Genomic DNA, 14,160 nt, shown 5'->3' with positions numbered 1-14,160 from the left:
ATAATGAGGAGGACCCAAATGGGAAAATTTTAGATACTGAAATTGTGATTTCTCAGTTCCCAACCTGAAAACACAAGTCCTTTTATATCATTGGTTGTCAAGGGCTTTAAAGGCCAAATTCTACCAGCGCCAAAGTGAAGACACATGGGAAACGTGGACAAGAGAAGAGAGAGGGGAGAGGCGAGGATGAAAGGGAGACAGACGCAGGGAGAGAGGGTACTAAGATATGGAGGCAACGGCCAGCAAGGTGGAGCCACCAAGAGCAGTGAAAGTCTTGGGAATAGATATCTTTCACAAGGAAGGTGACAGCAGGAGTGCCAACTGTGACAGTGTGCCAGGCTCCTCATCGTGCAATGCCAGCCAACAGAGCTGAGCAGCTATGGGGCAGTTACTGAAGGAGCAGGCAGAGATTGTCTTCTCAGGAGCCTCTTGATACTACCTGGCAGGCACCCCAGGGAGGCAGCCGGTAAACCCATACGTTTGATACTGCTTGAGACTTGATGTCCTTCAGAGTCCCCAGGCAGCTGGTCCCTAACACTGACTTTGGCACTTGATGTGGAGGCTCATGGGCTGGGCTGTGGCATATGCCATGAGCATCACTAGGGCTGGTGGTGCCTAGCTGCCACTGGGCACTGCCAGGGCAGATTCTAACCCTTCTCTTAGACGGGTGCTCTGCCCTGGAGGGGAGAGGCGGTATTAGACTGTGATGCCTATCTGAACCTTGAGGTACAGTTTGAAAGGGTTGATTAGATTGTGATGGAGTGGTAGCAAAAAGGGGGTGCTGGTAGAAGCACCCAGGATTTTCTGTGTGCCAGTGTCTGACCTCTGGCCTCATAATGAAATCAAGAGCAGTGATGATTGGCTCCATTTCCCAGGTCTGGCTGTGCTTTGGATTGACTGTCAGGCCCGAAGCAGGGACGTTCCCCTGTAGGGTGGCCTATAGCACAGCTGCCAACCAATCCCAGTGGACCTACCACCGGGAATCAGGGACCACTTTTTCTCTTGCCAGTTTCTAAGCTCATGACCTCGCTGAAGAAGAAACTGTCCATTTGGCAGAAGCTAGTTTCGATTTTGGGTGGAGAACAGATGTAGCAGGGCCACTGAGCCGGACCACGTGCTGTGTGTGTTCGACTGTGGTGCTGACTGTTGGTCCTGAAAGCACCATCTGGGTATTCACAACTGAGGCCTGAACAAAATAACCCCACTTAGCTCCCAAGAGTGAACAATTATGCATCAGCCATCGTGGATGGTTGGCGCCTGGGGAATGCTGAGCTCGTGTGGCTGCTGGTTAAAGGCAGTGAGCAGCAGTGGCTGACTGGAGAGATGACGTGTCCCGTTCCGAAGTCATGACGGCAAGGCTGGGGGGCGTGCAGCATGTGTGTGGTTGTGGGAGATGGTCGTGAGAATGTGTCCATGTGATTCCTGACGCAGCCCAAAGTATCTGAGGTCAGAAGCAAACTACGTGAAGAAAGAATGACTAAGAGAAAAAAAAAACAAATAAAAAGATCTATCGTTATCCTGACAAGAAATCCACAAGTGGCTCTGAAGAGGATTCCCCATCTGAGGAAGGGCTCACACAAGCCATGCAGCTGTCTGACGTTCACAAGTGTCACTGCTAAGCTTTTCTGGGGGAGGCTGGAATTGCACACCATCCTCACGGACGGAGGTGCTGGGGGTCTCCCGCTGCGTGTGGTCTCCTGGCACTCACAGGCTCCTGAAATGTCTGGTGCCTCCAAAGCTCAGAAACTTATCTGGAGTCCAATTTAAGAGGGTTACAGGTTTCACTCAGGTGGGCCAGTCTGAGAATCAGTGCTGCCCTGGGTTGTGTCTCTCCACGGAAACCTGCCCTCCCCTGTGAGAGAGCAGCCCTCTGGCCCTCACTAGCTTCCCAGCCAAACGGAGCCAATGGAACTACTCAGAAGCATTGTCATGCCCTGGCTTCCCCAAGGCCGGCCATGTCACGTCAGCTCCAACGCTGCTCCGCTGCCCTCAGCAGCAGGGCCTGCTTTGCTCATTTTGCTGTAATCGAGTCTCTCTCTAAGGGGTCTCAGAGCGCTCAGCATTTGAAGAAGAGGGAGATGACCCCAGATGACCTGTGGGGCTGAGTGCTGAGGCCATTATGGGGCCTGGATGTGGGCTGTTTGAGGAGATTTGACTGGTAACATTGGCCCTGAGAGTCACCACGATAATCCATAGAGATGTGTGAGAACTCAGAGCCACCAGGAGAATTCTCACGAATTCTTAGTGCCAGAGCATGGTCCTCTTTTTGGCCTACTTTCTCCTGGTCTTTCACTCCTGTCTGGATTCTTTGTCAGCCACTCTGGTCACGAGCTTTCCCCAACAGATGCGTGGTGTGATGGGTCTTGGGATCCATGATAGATGTCGGGCCCTCTGCCTCCATGGCCCTGAGTGCCAGGAGTGTGTGACTCATTAGCCAAAGCTAACCAACTTCTGGAAGCTGAGCTGCAGAAGTCACACCTGGGAGGTGGTGAAGTTAAGCAAGAAGGACTTCTGACAATCATTTAGTCTGAGGGAACAATCGCCTGGGATTGGTGGAGAATTCATGGGGTAGGAGGGTGGGGGAAGAATTGGGAGGTAGGGAAAAGGCCTGTGCAGAGATGGGAGAGCGAGAGGCTGTTGTGGACGTCACCAAGGGGGTGAGGTTTATGGGGCAGGATGCGGAGGCCCTGGAAAAGGCCACGTGTAGACAGGGCTCCTGGTGGCCTCCCCATCCACTTCCCTTACTCCTTCCAGGGCAAACAGCTTAGCTCTTGGGCCCTTTAGAGGGAGAACCAGAGCCAGAGAAGGCTTGCTTTTTGGGTTTTTTGCCCTGTGGTTGGCAAGGATTTGGAACCAGCTTTATCATGCAAATGATATTTGCTGTGACATAATTTTGCTTGTAATCTTGGAACAAACCTCATTCTTGTAGTCACTACTTTGCTACCTTGATTAGAATTTGTTTTGATTCTGGTGTTCTCAGTGTACCAAAGTTCACGTGTGTTTGATCTTTCTTCAGAATCTAGAGCTGGAAGGAAACAAGGATCTTTCTGACGTCTTTGTGAGGCAAGAGGATGAGTCCTCCAGTAAGCAGGCGGCAGCAGGGGCCACTTCACCTGTTCAGTGACCGGGACGTCTCCACTCTGGGTGTCGTAGTGTCTAGGGCACGTGGCGAGGCTGTGGCCACCGCCCAAGTGCCTCTGTCTGTCCTCAACTAATGTCTTCTGTCTTGGGGTGACCACCTAGGAGGGAGGAGAGGGTGAGGATATTGTGTCCATTCTTTGTATCCATGTCTAGTTTTCATCTCCTGAGTTGATCTGTTTTCCTCCACACCTTACTCTCGTAGAAGATCATGTCCCAGGAGGCACTTATCCTGTAGCAGCCACCTAATCCATGTACATAAAGTATATCATAGTGCACTTATAGATGTATGTATAATGCTTAAAAATAAAATCGTGGAAAAATACGCTTGGCAAAATATTTGAGTGCCCACTAGATAAGTGTTAGACCCGGTCCTTGTGCTCAGGGAGATGCAGTCTTGTTAGCTGGACAGGACACCCACATGTCGGTAGAAGGCAGGAAGTGCTTGGCGGCTGAGATGACTCGTCTTGTAGCAGACGGGAGGAGAGAATTCACTGGCTGGAGATTCCGATTTTGAGATTGGTCCATTGGGCCTATGAATTCTGCTGGAGGACAATGGTAGTAAAAATTGCTAACATTTATTAAGTGGCTACTAACTACCCTCTGGATTACTTCATTTAGCCTCCTCAGCATCCCTATGAGGAACATATTATCACTCCCATTTTCAGAGGAGAAACAGGTACACAAAGGTAAAGTCACTTGCATAAGGGCAGACAGCTAACTGTCAAGGGCTTGGCCTTGAATCAGGAAATCTGTGTCTAGAGTCTTGGTTCTTAGCTACTGTGCTTATGCTGCTCAGATCATAGGCTCAGGACGTGTAGATGCTGATCCAAGTGATTCTGTCTTGGGCAGGTCCTGGGTCTCTGCTAGAACATCCTGTCCCCATTCATTGGGTAAATAGAGATCTTGGATGTTAGGGCAGAGCAGTGAAATATGTAATTAGCATTTACTCCTGACAATAAAGAACTTGCTCTGAAGCCAAAAACACAAAACAAAAAATAATCCCTTCCCCTTGGGAATGTGCTTTCCAAACCGTGTCCAAAATCTTACCCGCTCTGCTATATTGAGAGGGTTAGACTTGTGAACATGCATTAGTAGGAAAAGCGGTGATGCCGAGTGAGAATCCACATCCTGTCCTGCTGAGACTGAAGCCCCCAGCACCTTTCCCCAGGCCAGGTGAGTGCTGGTCCCCTCTTTCCTGGGAGTAGACCTGGCCAAGTCCCCTCCGTCTCTCAGTCCAGACACTTCTCTATAGTGGGATCTGGGCTGGGCCTGAGCTGCTGATAACACTGGCGAGGGTGGTACCAGTTTCTTCAGTGAACTCCCCTCTCCCCTCCACCCTGTTTATCCTAAACCTCTCCCCCTCATTTATGTGGTTGCTCTGTCAGAATTCGTTTGGCTGCATATAATGTAAGTAGCTATGCAAGATAGTTTATTTCATATAAAATACATTGGGAAGAAGGTAGTCCAAGGCTAGTATGGCAGTTCCCTGAAATCTAAGAGACCAAGGACCATTCCAGCTCTCTTCTCTGCCATCCCTGTGTGTAACCATTCTTGCGTTACAATGTGGCTGCTGGAATCCAGCCATCATGTCCAAATTCTAGGCAGCAGGATGAGGGGTTGGGAGAGAAGGCAACCACTAACCTACTTTCTGTCTCTCTAGATTTGCCTTTTCTGGACATCTCACACGAATGGAATCTTAGTACAATATGTGGTCTTTTGTGTCTAGCTTCTGTCACTGAGCATAATGTTTTCGAAGTTTATCCATGTTGTAGCATGCATCAGTACCCCATTCCTTTTTTTCTTTTTTAAGATTGGCACCTGAGCTAACACCTGTTGCCAATCTTTTTTTGTCCCCCCTGCTTTTTCTCCCCAAATCCCCCCAGTACATAGTTGTATATTTTAGCTGTGGGTCCTTCTAGTTCTGGCATGTGGGACGCTGCCTCAGCATGGCCTGAGGAGCGGTGCCATGTCCGCCCCCAGGATCCGAACCAGCGAAACCCTGGGCTGCCGAAGTGGAGCTCACAAACTTAACCACTCAGCCACAGGGCTGGCCCCTACCCCATTCCTTTTAATGGCTGAATAATATTCCATTTATGGATAGACCACATTTTGTTTATCCATTCCTTAATTGCTGGACATTTAAATTGTTTCCACTTTTTGGCTACTGTGAATAATGCTGCTATAAACAATCATGACAAGTTTTTGTGTGGACGTGTTCTTAATTCTTTTGGATATATATTTAAGAATGGAAGTGCAGGGTCATATGGTAACTCAGTGTAACCTTTTGAGGAACTGCCTTACTGTTTCCCAAAGTGGCTGCACCCATTTGACATCCCACCAGCAGTGTCCAAATAAGTGGTCCAATTTCTCCACATCTTTGCCAATAGTTATTGTATCTTGCAGCCATCCAAGTGGGTGTGAAGTGGTATCTCATTATGGTTTTAATTTGCATTTCCCTGAAAGCTGACGATGTGTATTCATTTCTCTTCAATCTTTTTTTCCCTATACTCAGGTAATTTCTATCGATTTCTCTTCAAGTTGATTCTTTTTTCTGCCATCTCCAATCTGCTCTTGAGCCCATATAGCAAAACTTTTATTTCAGTTATTATAATTTTCAGCTATAGGATTTCTGTGTTAAGGTAGTTTTTCTCTTTTGAGATTCCTTATTTCTTCATTGATTGTTTCTTTTCCTTCAATTATTTGAAGGTCTTTTTAATTCTTTCAACGTATTTATAATAGCTACACTGACATCTTTGCTAAATCCAACATCCTTAGCATCAATTTCTATTGATTGCTCTTTTTCCTGAATATAGGTTATATATTCCTGTTTCTTTACGTGTTTAGTAATTTTTGGCTGAAAATCGGATATTGTAGGTAAAATGTTGTAGTGACTGGATGCTGTCATGTTCTTCTGGTAAGCAGTTTGCCTGGATTCCAACTGTAAACTTTGAGGCCCCTGTGGTAGGCAGTTATTGATAGGCATTCTGTGGCTGCCCACTGAGGCTTGCAAGGCCTGCTTCCATATGTCTGCCTTCTGCCTGCAACATTTGATGGTCGGCCAAGGATTTGGGCAGAGATGGAGCTCATCCTCTCCGTGACTTCCTTGCTAGGGTGGTATTCCCCCATCCTCCAGCTGCTCTGCCCCCTCTGGGCTCTGTCCTTCTGCCCATCCAGCTTCAGGTTTTTGCCACACAAGATGCACGTGGGTGGGGAATGTACTCAGAAAAGAAGCGTCGACTCACAGCTCGCTCTCTGCATAGCTCTGTCTTGAGCAGACGCCTCACCAGGTCCCTCATTGAACCGTCAGCTGAGGGAGGCAGCTTATGCTCAGAGTTTGTGTCCTCTTCCTTCTGAGGGTCTCACACTGCCAGGATTTCCTCCCTTTACACTTCCAACTGCTTACCCAGCCCTGGACTCTGAGCTCTGGTGTCTTTAGCCAATAAAGCCGTGCTTTCTCCCGTCACTGTTTTCCACGGCCAGAGCCGTGGGCATTGGGCAGCACCCTTGGGCCGATAAACCACAAACTGGCAATGCTTACTTACCCTTTCCAGTTGCAGTTGTGTTGTTGTTTGTTTTGTTTTTAATTAAACTTCTCTTCTGGTTTCTGTCTGCTTCCCAGTGTCTTTTAAGTATTTTTTTTAATCCAATATTTTACTGTTGGCCTCTTGGGGGTTTCCATGCTCACTTCACCCCTCTGCCATGACCCGAAGGTCACTCCTGCCTCCTTTCTTCATAGTTTTTGTCATTTTTTTTGTGTACTTCCCCCTGCATTCAGATAGAATGCAAACGCCTGTTGACCTCCATCACCTCCCTGTCTGCGGCTGACCCTGCTGCCCCGCCCCTCCCCTCCCGAGTCTGCCTCCCGAATGACATCATCCTCCCGCACACTGACCTCTTTATCTGTCCCGGGAGCAAATCGAGCCTGTTTCCACTTGCTGTTCTCTCTGTGTGGACTGCTGTGCTCCCAGATCTCCAGTTGGCCACTTTGGGAGGTCAGAAAAGGTCGCTGAGAAAGTGGCATCTTAATGTCACTTCCTCAGAGTGGTCTTTCCTGACCTCCTGAAGTGGCCCTCGAGTCCCTCCGTCACCTCACACTCTGCATGGCCCTCACTGCTCTCTGAAGTGACCTCAGCCTGGAATGTATCCAACTCCAGGATGTCGGCTCCCTGAGGGGAGAGACCTTGCCTTCTGGATCAGCTCCTAAAAGAGCACAGTAGGTACTCTGTAAGTATGTGTTGAATGAATAAACAAACCCTTTGTGAAACCGAGAAAACGAAATGTGCCAATTAGTGAACAACCGTAGGACACAGGACTGGGGGTATGCGTGTGTGTGTCAGGAGATGTAGCTCTGAAAGTACCTAGTGGTGGATGTTGGACCAGACCCCAAGCCTCACTTTCCTCACTTGTCAGATAGGCATCATCATCCCTACATATTGCAGGCCTAATGTGTGTAGGAGTGCCTTGGGGAAGCTGACGTTGTACAAGCATAAAGTGGTAGCTACTGCAGGAGCTTCTCCAGTAATCTTACAGATACAGTATTCTCTTAGCGCCCTGCTGAGGCAAGTAGGAAACTTGTTGCTTCCTACTGGCATTTGCTGCACACTGGCTGCTCTGCAAGACTGGGCCTCCAGGATCCTGGTCTCCAGGCCAGAGTCCTGTTTCCCAGCGATGATCTGTTTAGTGAAAAAGCAAAGAAGAGCTTCCGTTTGCTCATTTGCATGTCCGAGGTGCTGGGCGTGCTGTCAACATCCCACTGGAGAAGCAAACTCTTCCCCTGGATTCTTCCGACAGCCCTGAGTTCATCACACTCTATTCTTTTCAGTAAAAACGATTTATGAAATCAAGGCTGTGATTTCATTTGTATACCTTAGTAAGATGTTCACGTGAGAAAATCCTCAAATCAGAGAAAAACCCTTGGTCAGATTTAATGGGGCAATACCACGTTTGTATCTCAGTGGCACACTGCTGTAGGCCTCGCAGCGCCTCTCAGAGGTTCGTATCTCAACACCGTTCACTCTGGCCCATCTCGGCGATGACAGTTCAGACTCTGGAGCCGCAGTGGGCAGTGGTGGTCGTGTTTCCAATGAAGATAAACTTCCTTTGTTCTTTGGGGCTAGTTGGCTGGCAAGGTTCCTTCTGGAACTCTGCTAAACAACCTTATTTCATTTCTCCAGGAAGGAAGCAACAGTCTCCCAAATTTCCCTGCTTGTCTGGAGGCTCATGGGGCAGACTTGCCAGTTTTCTGAGTCCAAGCCCAGAGTACTTTTTCCTAACAGAAAAAATTTTGCTGGAGATAGTTTTCCCTGGATGAGGATGAGTGGACTTTGCTTACAATCGGTTTTCCCAAAGTGGGATCTGGTGACAGTTCCTCAGGAGTTATAAATATTGCAGAACCTGAGGACAGGGAGATGCTCTGGAAGGAAAGGCGAGGCCATCGGAGCTGCCCTCCCTCTTCTTGCTGAAGGAGCGATCACGGCAGGAAAACAGATAAATGGGAAGACAGCAGGCACCTGCAGACGTTCCCTGTGTGCCAGGAGGAAGTGTGACCACTGTGGAAAGAAATGAATCCAGTGGGGCTGAGGAGCTCTGTGATATCAGCAGATGTCCTTGGCAAAAACACAAGAGAATTTGCTGCCCTCTGTCCAAATGGAAGCCCAGTTTGGGAAGCAGTTTCTCTATTCTTAGGGTTAAGTAAGCACTGAATTCACGGTATTGTCTTAAAATTGTCCGTCTGGGTCTCAGTCACCTCCTATGTAAAATAGAGACAGGAGTGTGTCAGCAAGAGTCTAGACAGGAGACAGAAACCTGTGATAGGAACAGAGCACTTGTAGTAAGAATTGTTTACTAGGTATGTAGAGTTGATACTGAACGGATAAGAAGAGAGCCTGAGCCTCAGGTAAGGAGACCCACGGGAAACAAAGGGAACCAAGAGAAAAACTTGGAGACTCCGAAGATGGCTCCGCAGAGCAGAAACTGACCCCTGAGGAGGGGCGCTGTTCAGCTGGTGCTAGTGTCTTCCCGGGGACACAGCGACGCTGGTTCTGAGTGTTGGAAAGTCTGCAAACTGCTGCTATGGAAGGAACTGCCGCTGCCGGGGTGCAGAGATGCTGCTGGGAGGTGCCCGCAGGATCAGAATGCGGACAAGAGAGCGCAAGTCCCTTTTTCTCCCACCCCGCATCTCCCTCAAATCCATCCACCACCACACCACCCACCCCCACCTCCTGTGGCATAACCTAACCGAGAGCGGCCGGCAAGGCAGAAAAGGTGTTTGCAGAGTGCCAGACTCAGCATTACCGGGCAGAGAACGGAAGGCAGGTTTGGAGCTGAGAGACAGTTACTCAGCCAGCACAGGTTAGGTCTCTAAGGATTTCTAGAATCCTTTCTTCCTTACTACTTTGTGTGAAATAGTATTTATTTATATTTGTTTACCTACTTTCAGTGATATGCTGGTAAATGTCCCATAGCTGACTTGAAGGTGAGGCCAGGGAGGCTGCGAGGGAGAGATGGCCTGTTGGCCTTTGCAGGGCAGAGACGCCGCAGGGTGTTGCCAGCTGACGGCAGGAGCAAAGGCATGGAGAGAGGGGGTGGATAGGTGTGGCCCCGGTGATGCCACCCTTGGGCATTGGGGATTCCCATCCCCATGCATGGCCTCCTTCCCTCTCCTATCTGCTGCACTCTTCCCTCATCTTTTCAACCCTAGATCAACCCAATTTTTAATTTTCACTTCTGCTCCAACAATAAGCTCAACCTGCTCTGCTCCATTCTTCTGGGTTTCCCTTCCAGCTTCTCCTGCTTTCTCTTCTCCACTCTGTCTTATACTCTGTGCTTCTGAGAAGACTTTCTCAAGGCCCGGGCAGCAGCTGTTGTGGGCTGTGGGCTGCAAGGTGCTCCACCCGTGCCTTGTGCCATCCACCCCTCCACAACCTCAGAGGCTCCATCTGGTGAAGGCATCCCCGGGACTTCAGACACCTCCACAGTCTCGCAGGTTCTCCTCAGCCCCATGTTCCCAAAGACCGCTGCCACAAACGCCGCCTCTGGGGAGATCCTCAAGCCCCCACTGGCCTCGCTGGGCAGGGCACCTTTGTTGATGATGCCATCTGCATCACCACATCTCGGCGGTGCAGCAGCTCTGCCCTGCAGCTCCTAGCTCCTCCCGTTGGAGGGCCTCTCGCTCTCATACTGAGCACCAACTTAGGCTCTGGGGAGGACCCTGCAATCAAAGAGGTCACTCCAGTAGAGGGACAGACATATGTACAAACAGCAGGTCACCCCAGGACCAGACACCTGCCTGCTTCTGCTCTGCTCACACCATTCCTTCTGCATACCACAGCCTTTCCTACTTTCTCAGTGTGACACAGTCCTACTCTCCCTTCAAAGCCCATCTCAGATGGCCCCTCCTTGATGAGCCCGGCCCCCATCTTCTCCAGCCCTGAGACTTATTCTCAGGGCTCCCACAGCACCATGTCCAGCCCTTAGCCCCTGTACACAGTGGGCTTGTCCAGGGCCGGAGCCAGGTTGAATGGATGGGTTAAAATGGATGGGTGGATGACGGATGGATGGGAGGATGATGCATGGATGACTGCATGGATGGGTGATGGGTGGGTGGGTGACATAGATGAATAGATGGTGTAGTAGTTTCCAGGGGCTTCCATACAAATTTGGGGGCTTAACACAACAAAAATTTATTCACTCACAGTCCTGGAGGCCAGAAGTCCAAAACCAAGGTGCTGTCAGGGTCATGCTCCCTCTCGAGTGTCTGGGGAAGAATCCTTCCTTGGCTTGTAGCTGTATCACTCCAGTCTGTGCCTGCATCTTCACATCACCTTCTCTGTATGCCCTTTCCTCTTATAAGGAGACTGTCATTGGATTTAGGGACCACCCTAAGGCAGTGTGATCGCATCTTGAGCCTCACATTAATTACATCTTTAAAGACCCTATTGCCAAATAAGGTCACATTCTGAGGTTCTGGGTGGACATGAATTTGAGGGGGGGACACTATTCCATCCAGTACAGACGGTTAGACATATAGATAGATGGACTAAAGGGTAGATATTGGATGGAGGGTATTAGAGGCTGAATTGTGTCCCCCTAAAAAGAACTCAGGTTGAAGGGATAACCCCCAGTACCTCAGAATGTGACTGCACTTGGGAATAGCATCTTTAAAGAGGTAATTAAGTCAAAATGGGGTCCTTGGGGTGGGCCCTAATCCAATGTGACGAGTGTTCTCATTTGGACACAGACGCATGTAGAGGGGGACACCATGTGAACATGAAGACGCCTCTGCAAGCCAAGGAGAGAGGCCTTGGAAGAAGCCGACCGGCCAACTCCTTGACCTCAAACTTCTAGCCTCCTGAGCTGTGAGAGAATTTTTGTTGTTTAAGCCCCCAGTCAGTGGTACCTTGTTCTGGCAGCCCGAGCTGACTAAGGCCCAGGGATGGCAGCCTCCCTGTTCCTTCCCAACCCTCCTTTCTGCCTGCTCCTTCCCCAGTACACACGTAGCGCTCGCTCAGCTCCACCTGTGTGCTGCATCCGGGCTACTCAGCTTCTTGGCTTCTGGTTTCTCCAGCAGCTGGGCTTTAGTAGGGGCGAGGCGAGGGGAGGTCCTATGGCCCTACAGATCCACCAGGCCCCACCCATGTGAGCCAGAGGAAGATCTGCTGATTATCGCCAAAGCCCCCCTCACGGGCCCCCTGCCTGCTCTAAGAGGGCACCCATGATATGAATCACTCCCGGCTGCGCGACGATTCCTATCTGCTCTCAAAGAACTGACCTTGTTGGCTTCTCCTCTCGGGGGCAGGTAGGGTGGGTGTGTCCCCACTTGACAGATGAGTCACCCACGGCCACACAAAACATTGGTGGCAGGACTGAGAAGGACACCTAGGACTCCTGATTGGCACCACCCACATTCCCTCCTGCTTCTTTCTTTCTGCCCCTACTCTAGTCTAAGCCCACCCTCCACCCAGCCCAGAGGGTGGGCTCTGGGACCACGTGGGCTGTTCTCAGTAGGCACACCCTGTAACTCAGGGTACCGGGTTCTCCCAGGGGCCACTCTCCTCCACCCCTCCCCCTGGCAGCCTTGCTCATCACTGGGGTGCTGGGAACCCCACTAGCATCTGCTACTGCTGGAAAGAACTCTGCTCCTGAGAGCTGAAGGGGGTGCTGTCAGAAGTGGAAAGCAAGAGCCTCTTGCTTGTCATCTGCCATTACCCACCAGGCCCTGATCCAGCACAGCCACAACCCTTCCCAGTTTCCTCACACTGTGAAAGATGGGACAGGATGCTGTGGCACTGACTGCTGTACCCTTCACTCAGCCCCCTTCTTCCTCAGTGACAGGACTCTGGCAGTGTGCCCAGCTAGACTCCTTGTACCTAGGTGGGGTCATGTGACTCAGTTCTGGCCAATGACACTTCAGTGGGACTGATAGACATGTTCTTTAAAAGAGCCTGTCCTTTCCACAGTCTAGATTGTGGGTGTGAGGTGACCATGGGACCATGAGGCAAGCTTGAGAGTGGAAGCCACATCCTAAGGATGCAGAAGGTATAGAAAGACAGAGGGAGTCCAGGACCCTAGTGACATGGAGCTGCCGGGCCAGCCCTCCACCACCTATGTTAGGATTTCTTTGATGTGAAAATAAAACAAACACGTATGTGTTCGAACCACTGTAACGTGCTTTCCGTTAAGTGCAGCTGAATCTCATCCTCACTGACACAGATACACACAGGCAGTTCACCGCAGAGGACGTACCAAGAGCAGGTGAGAAGATGCTCAACGTCACAGGCAGTCAGGGAAAGGCAATCAGTGCAGCAAGGGGACCAGACTGAGGGGAACGACAGATAATGTCAAGGGTTTGCAAGATCGTGGGGAAACCAGTTCTCTCCTCCCACGGCTGGTGGAAGTATCAATTGGCATAGCCTTTTTGGCAGACAATTTGGCAGGAGATATTTTATAATATAAATGTGGGGGCCGGCCCCGTGGCTGAGTGGTTAAGTTCACGCACTCCACTTTGGCAGCTCAGGGTTTCGCAGGTTCGGATCCTGGGCACAAGACACGCCACTGCTCATCAGGCCATGTTGAGGCAGCATCCCACATAGCAGAGCCAGAAGGACCTACAACCAGAATATACTAACTATGTACTGGGGGGCTTTGGGGAGAAAAACGAAAAAAAAGAACATTGGCAACAGATGTTAGCTCAGGTGACAATCTTTAAGAAAAAAGAAAATATATATATACACACATATATGTAAACACACATAACCTCTAACCTGACAATTATGTTTCTAGATCTTTATTTTAGCGATATACTCACCCAGATGCACAGAGAGGCTTGTAAAGAGCGTTCTTTATAGTGGTGTTTGAAATATTAGTACATACCATGTACTAATAAGCAACAGCTAAAAAGAATATCTTGAGGTGGAAAGACTTCCAAGACATACTGTTACATCAAAAAAAAAGTTGTAAAAAAGAATACTATTTCTGTAAAAAACCAAATATAAATTATATTTCTGTATATATGAATGTATGTGTTATGGGTTGAATTATGGGATGTTGAAGTCCTTACCCCCAGTATCTGTTACTGTGACCTCACGTGGAAACAGGATCTTTGCTGACGATCAAGTTAAGATGAGGTCATTAGGCGGCCCTAATCCAGAGACCGGTGTCTTTATAAAAAGGGAACCGCCTCACACCCATTAGGGTGGCTACTATGAAAAAAACACAGAAAATAAGTGTTGGCGAGGATGTGGAGAAACTGGAACTCTTTTGCCCTGTCAGTGGGAATGTAAATTGGTGCAGCCGCTGTGGAAAGCAGTATGGAGTTTCCTCAAAAAGTTAAAAATAGAACTACCGTATGACCCAGAAATTCCACTTCTGGGGACTGTGGGGGATCAGAATGGGCCACTCCAAAATATCTCTTTGGCTTGAGTATTTTTAAGGACAAAAGACTCTGAAGGAAACTTTGATCTTTCCCCCTCACTGCCTAAAACAATTTAAGATAAAAGGACTGTCCCCAGGACAGGCCAT

The 14,160-nt window shown here is 49.4% G+C and overlaps 1 protein-coding gene across 3 annotated transcripts in view; it reads left to right on the top strand.

Moving 5' to 3' along the window:
* The window catches only part of NCAPH (non-SMC condensin I complex subunit H), a 33,753-nt gene extending 30,290 nt beyond the window's left edge, over nucleotides 1-3,463 (top strand). For all 3 annotated transcript variants that reach the window (XM_044772897.2, XM_070511710.1, XM_070511711.1), the window contains one exon: nucleotides 3,017-3,463. In XM_044772897.2, the coding sequence (XP_044628832.2) occupies nucleotides 3,017-3,124 (108 nt within the window). In that variant the 3' untranslated portion in view covers nucleotides 3,125-3,463. The remainder of the gene's footprint in view (nucleotides 1-3,016) is intronic.
* The last annotated feature ends 10,697 nt before the right edge of the window (nucleotides 3,464-14,160 follow it).

Source organism: Equus asinus, chromosome 6 (genome assembly GCF_041296235.1).
Source record: "Equus asinus isolate D_3611 breed Donkey chromosome 6, EquAss-T2T_v2, whole genome shotgun sequence".
Taxonomy (NCBI): Eukaryota; Metazoa; Chordata; class Mammalia; order Perissodactyla; family Equidae; genus Equus; species Equus asinus.
This window is presented reverse-complemented; position numbering and strand designations above follow the sequence as displayed.